General features: G+C 61.4%; 1 protein-coding gene across 1 annotated transcript in view; it reads left to right on the forward strand.

Moving 5' to 3' along the window:
- Positions 1-204: 204 nt before the first annotated feature.
- Positions 205-5,758, forward strand: part of SUN2 (Sad1 and UNC84 domain containing 2) — a gene marked incomplete at its 5' end in the record, with an annotated part of 5,753 nt that continues 199 nt past the window's right edge. Inside the window, 15 exons of the mRNA XM_008938412.1 lie at positions 205-377; positions 508-642; positions 791-886; positions 1,002-1,095; positions 1,283-1,353; positions 1,597-1,721; positions 2,080-2,301; positions 2,373-2,450; positions 2,527-2,570; positions 3,021-3,186; positions 3,272-3,499; positions 4,556-4,640; positions 4,752-4,867; positions 5,052-5,219; positions 5,626-5,718. Of these exons, the coding sequence (XP_008936660.1) occupies positions 205-377; positions 508-642; positions 791-886; positions 1,002-1,095; positions 1,283-1,353; positions 1,597-1,721; positions 2,080-2,301; positions 2,373-2,450; positions 2,527-2,570; positions 3,021-3,186; positions 3,272-3,499; positions 4,556-4,640; positions 4,752-4,867; positions 5,052-5,219; positions 5,626-5,718 (1,894 nt within the window). The remainder of the gene's footprint in view (positions 378-507; positions 643-790; positions 887-1,001; positions 1,096-1,282; positions 1,354-1,596; positions 1,722-2,079; positions 2,302-2,372; positions 2,451-2,526; positions 2,571-3,020; positions 3,187-3,271; positions 3,500-4,555; positions 4,641-4,751; positions 4,868-5,051; positions 5,220-5,625; positions 5,719-5,758) is intronic.

The raw sequence follows: 5,758 nt of genomic DNA on the forward strand, positions 1-5,758 counted from the left end.
CCAGGCAGTGTCTGCACCCTCCAAAACCTGCTGCCAGCTGCTATAGGGGGTATGTGGGTGTGTGTGAGCAGAGATGCTGGTGGGTGGGTTGAGGTGGGCTCTCCATTTCTCCCCAACGGGTGCATTGTGACCCCACCCTCACCCCCAAAATAACCGCACATGGCTCGCGCGCCGCGTCGGGAGCCCGTTCTCTCGCCCCCCCAGGACAATGAGGAGGAAATCGGGCAGCATGAAGCGTGCCTCTCCCACCCCCAGCACCCAAACCTCCTACTACAGCGAGTCCCTGGTCAGCGAGTCCTACCTGGGGGGCAGCCGGGGCCTCGCTGCCCTGGGCAGCTCCGTGCTGGATGATGCCCTGGACAGCAGCATGTACTGGGGTGAGCTCACCTTCCCTCCCGTGGCACCAAGGGGGTGTTGGGGCATCCCTGCAGGCCGGCTGTCCGGGTTGCCCCCCGTGGGGGTAGTGGTGAGTGGGTTTCTCAGAGGGACTCTGTGTTTTAGGGGTAGGTGGAGAATTTTCTACCAGGAGGAGAAGAGGCACGGGGGACACCGAGTCCAGTAAGATCAATGGGCTGCTGGAGAGCAAGACGTATGACACCTATGCCTCTTCGTCTGGGTACTCCTCAGAGGATGACTACACTGGTAGGGATGCTGGAAGAGATGTCCCCCAGGGTCTGGCCGTGCCCAGCGTGGTGCCAGCCCTCTCCCCTCCACGACCCCTTCACCCTGGGTGGCACGCAGGGGTGCAGGCTCTGCCTGGTGCCTTACCACCTCGCTTCATCCTTTCCAGGTCACTTCTCCTCGGGACAGAGTAGCTCTGGGTCAGGGCTGAGGACCGCAGCCTCCCGGGTGGGCTCCTTCCTCTGGCAGGTGCTCACCTTCCCAGGTGAGTGGAGGGCTGCTGGGGGGGATTTTAGCAGGACCTTCCATCCCTGCCAGTATCCCTAGGGATAGATGTTTCTGCCGGGACCCTGCCTGAGGTTTGGTTTCTCTCCTGGCAGTTTGGTTCACGGGGTGGCTGTTCTCGGGGCTCACAGCTGCCTGGCACCGCCTCACCGGGGCCACTCCCCGCCTGGCCAACGTCCCCCTCTCCAGGTGAGTGTGGTGGGGGGACCCCAGCCTGGGGGAGGTGTGGGAGAGGAGCCCAGCACTCGTGGGGTTCATGTCTTGTGCTGAAGCCCGGCTGGGCTTTGCTTTCCCTCTGGCCCCCATCCAGAGGAGCGCTGCAGTGAGGGAAGGTGGCTGCAGTCCTACAGGTGTCTCTTTCTTCTCCGTGCTCCAGGCGCTACCCGTGGCTGAAGAGGTCCCTGCTTCTGCTGCTGCTCCTGCTGCTCCTCACTGCTGCCGCCTACGGTGAGTCAGACTGGCTCTGAGATCTGGGGCATGCTGCTGGCACACCCAGGGGGTGGGGTGGCCCTGAGCAAAATGCTCCTCATGACTCCTGGCACTCTGGTGCTTCTCTACCCCTGTGCTGGGGCCTCCTGGTAGCCCCAGATGATACTGATGTCTGAGCCTCTGCATGTCATGAGCCCTGTGCCCTGCTGGGGCCCATGCCCAGCCTGTCACATCAACCATCTTATCCCCCTGCATGCCCAGGAGCTTGGTACTTCTACCCCTATGGGATGTCGACTCTCAGCCTCCCCTCCTTCTCGTGGTGGGGAGCTGGAAGGCTTTCCTCCTCCAGCGGGCCTGGGGCAGGGGACCTGACCATGCTGGACCAGGTAAGCCTTGGCAAGGTTGTGGGTGTCTTGCAGGGAAAGCCAGGACACCGTGGTCCCTGGCTGAAGGAGCCTTTCCGGGGGATGGGGAAGAGGTGAAGGATGGGGCAGAAGGTGGCTCCGTGCTGGTGGAAATGGCTCCCCCAGCTTGTGGCCACCTCACTCTTGGGGTGTCCCAGGGATGGAGCAGGAGGAACATCTGTGCTCTGCTGAGAAGCAGCAGATGAACAAGATGCCACTTAGTCGGTGACCTGGGTCTCCTTTCCCGGGGTCCCTGTGGAGCAGGCAGCCCCTCAGGGGCCCTCCCCTCCCTGAGAGTCTCCATCCTGCCTTACCTTTGCCACGGCTGCAGGGCCTGCAGGGGGAGCAGCGGGTCCTGGCTCGCTTCCAGGCCCTGGAGAAGCGTTTCCAGGCGCTGGAGGCCGAGGTGTCGCGGTGGGAGCTGCGGCGAGGGGCGGCGGCCGTGGCCGCAAAGGGAGAGCCGCCCCCGGGCAACCTCCTGGAGCTCCTGGAGGAGCTGGTGGGCCGCCGGGAGGCGGGGCTGAAGGAGCATCTCCGTGCTGATGTGACCAGCCACCTCCAGGTGAGGGGCTCGGGGGGTACAGGGGAGATGGGGGCGCGTGGAGCCGAGCTCTGATGTCCCTCGCCCTGCAGGGTGAGCTGGATGCCCTCCGAGCCGAGCTGCAGAGGGATTTTGATGGGCGCCTGAAGAAGATGGCACAAGCCTCTCAGGTAAGGGGACAGGTGTGTGGTGGTATGGGGGTGTGACAGCCATTACAGGTCTCATCCCTTCCCTTTCTCCTGGCAGGAGATGGAGGCACGCTTGCTGGAGCTGAACTCAGAGTTGCAGAGGTAACGCTGGCTGTCCAGGCAGAGCTGCTGCTCTGTCCAGGGCAGGGAGGCAGTGGGGTGAAATCCCCACTGCAGGGTTTAGGAGGGGTTTCCAGGTCAAAGGAGAAGCTGAGGGGCCCAGACTTGGGGGCAAAGGAGGGATGGATGTGTGGGTATGTCAGCATGAAAGCGCCCTGGCTGTCAGCAGGGCTCAAAGGATGGTTGTAGCAAGTGACCTTTGCCACTGTCATTTTGCATCACCGTGGGGAACGTGGCCCTTCAGCCGAGGGGTGAGCTGGGGGTGCTTTCCCACGGAATGCAAAAGAAGAGGTCATTGGCACAGGAGTTAAAACCATCTGTGGCTGGAGATGTGGCTGAGCATAGCCAGCGGGGGATGAAGATCCTCCCCCGGGTTGCAGAGGGGAGCTGGGACTGTCGGTGCCAGGTTTCGTTGCCTTTCTCTTGGCACAGCTCACTGCAGGAAGATGTACGAGGCAGCTTCCAGCAGGAGGTGGGCAAACTGGAGCAGGAGGTGGCAGCACTGAGGAGGGAGCTGGTGGGCCTCAAGTCGGACCAGGAGGTGATGGGGAAGCACGTGGAGGGGATGCTGGAGCAGCTGAAGGCAGTGCGGGCTGACGTGAGTCCCTGGCTCCCACCCTGCTCCTCAGAGGGAGGCGTGAGGGTCCCTGCCCCAGGCCTGAGCTCTGTCCCTGTTGTTTCAGGTGGAAGCACAGTTCCCAGCGTGGATCAGTGGGTTCCTGTCGCAGTCCCGGCGAGGTGGAGCTGCTGGCCTTGTCCTCCAGCAGGAGGACTTGCAAGCAGAGCTCCAGGCCCTGGAGCGCAAGATCCTGGCCAAAGTCTCAGAGGATCAGAGGCTGTTGGCACGAGATGCTCAGGCTGGTATTGGAGTGGCCCTGCGGCAAGGGGGGACCACAGGGGTGACAGAGGAGGTGAGTGCTGGCCCGAGCCCCAGGGACATGATGGTGACCAGGGAGTAGCACTGGAGACTGTGCCCTTTGTGTGTGTGCACGGGGTCCTGGCACGTAGCCCAGGCAGGTGTCAGAGCTGTGGGAACAGACCTTGCTCCTGGGATGTTTATCCTGGGCTCACATCTCAGCTGGCAAGAGTGTCCTGAGAAACTTTTCTTCATCCCTTCCCTGCTGCTGGCTTCCCCTGCACTGTGCCTGTGCCCTGCCCTGGAAGGGGTCAGAGGAGCTGGTATCAGCATGCCCATGAGGCTCTTGCTGCCTTTAAAATTCAGCTTTCTGCTTGTGCGTCTTTCACCCAGAAAGTGGGGCAGATGCCAGCAAGGTTTCCACGGAGCGACTACCTTGCTTATCCCCATCCTTCAGCAGTGCTGCCGAGTCATTTGGGGCAAGACATTTCAGCAGAATGACACCAAGGGGAAAAAATGAGCCTGCTTACTTTGGAAAGAGCTGCTGGCAATTCCCAGTGGAGGTGGCGGAGGGAGGGACCGAGCTGGGATTAGCAGTCCCCACAGTCTGAACAAGCTTTGTGCATGCTATAAAGTTTAGACCCAGAGTGGTGCTTCAGGGGCCTCAGCTCCTGGGGCTGGGCTTGGCTACAGAAGGGTGCTCCATCTGCCTCCCCCTTTTCTGGACGAGGGGAACTCCCATCCATCCTGTGGCATGGGGCAGGAGGAACCAGCAGATGATGCTGGGGAGGGGTGGGTGGGCTGTCAGGTTGTCTGGTACCCCTCCTCCCCCCAGGCCAGCCCCTCTTTTGAGGTGGGGACGGGCGAGCCCAGCGTGTCTGAGCTCTGTCCCTCCATTGCACAGCACTTCTAGTCTGGGGTATTTTTAGCAGCCTCTCGTGAGGCTTCCCAGCCAAGCGCGTGTCGTCTCGTTTTCGCCACGATGATTCATCCCCCAGCTGCTTTGCTGGGAGGTCCTCGTGCCCTCTCTGTCCCTGCAGGGTGGGGGTGAGGAAGGGGGCAGGATGCCTGCCCTGGCCCTTCCCTCATCCCCTCATCCTGCACTCCTCAGCAAGTGCATCTCATCGTGGGCCAGGCCCTGAAGCGCTACAGCGAGGACCGCGTGGGGATGGTCGACTACGCCCTGGAGTCGGCAGGTAGGTGCTGGTGGGCTCTTGCCCGCCGTGGATGAGCTGGCCATCCTCGGGAGGGGGCTGCAGCTCGTTGGCACGAGTCTCCACCTCCTGCTGTCCCCTTGCTGTGCCCAGGGGCCAGTGTCATCAACACCCGTTGCTCGGAGACCTACGAGATGCGGACCGCGCTGCTGAGCGTGTTTGGCATCCCCTTGTGGTACCAGTCACAGTCCCCCCGAGTCATCCTGCAGGTGAGCACCCCTGAGGAGAGACCCTGCTGAGTGGGAGGAACATCCAGGCTCATTCTCACCTGAGCTTGGTGGCTTTCATTGGGCTCTTGCTCTCACTCCAAGCAAGTGGCTGTGGTGATATGGAGGGGAGAAAAATGTCCCTGCTGGTGATAACCTTGCTGGTGTCTCACTCCTCTGCTTGTAGCCAGATGTCAACCCTGGGAACTGCTGGGCCTTCCGTGGCTCCCAGGGCTTTGCCATCATCCGTCTCTCCGACACCATCCGCCCCACGGCTGTGACGCTGGAGCACATCCCAAAAGCCCTGTCACCCCAGGGAACCATCCCCAGCGCCCCCAAGGACTTTGCTGTCTATGTGAGTGCCCTCCCCTGGACCTAAGGGGACGTGGTGGGAGAGTGCCATGGTGGAGGGTGTGGGAGGGGAGGGCTAGCAAGCAATACCTGGCTGTGGGGTGCTCTCTGGGGCTGGTCTTACCCTGAAGAGGAAGAAGCAGCAGTATTGGGAGGGAAAGGGAGAGCACTGGGCCTCAGGAAGGGTTAGGGAGGGAATTGAGTAGGTGTAACTCTTGGTCTTCCCCCTGCCCTCATCCCTCCCTGCTGCTCCCTGTCCCCATTTGTCTGTTTTGGCTTGGAAGAGCAGGAGTGAGAGCCGAGGGTGCTTGTGTCTCCTACTTCTTGTTCCATGCCGGGTGTGCTCGTCGCCTCTGGTCTCTCTCTGATCACCCTCTGTTCTCCCTTCCTGCCTTCCTGCCCCTCTGTAGGGCTTGAAGGAAGAGAGAGAAGAGGAAGGCACTCTCCTTGGGCAGTTCACCTACAACCACGATGGTGACCCCATCCAAACATTTTACTTGGAGGTAAACACTTTGCTCTCCAAACACCTCCCCCCAAGAAGAA

Source organism: Merops nubicus, unplaced genomic scaffold, assembly GCF_000691845.1.
Source record: "Merops nubicus isolate BGI_N331 unplaced genomic scaffold, ASM69184v1 scaffold22104, whole genome shotgun sequence".
Lineage (NCBI taxonomy): Eukaryota > Metazoa > Chordata > Aves > Coraciiformes > Meropidae > Merops > Merops nubicus.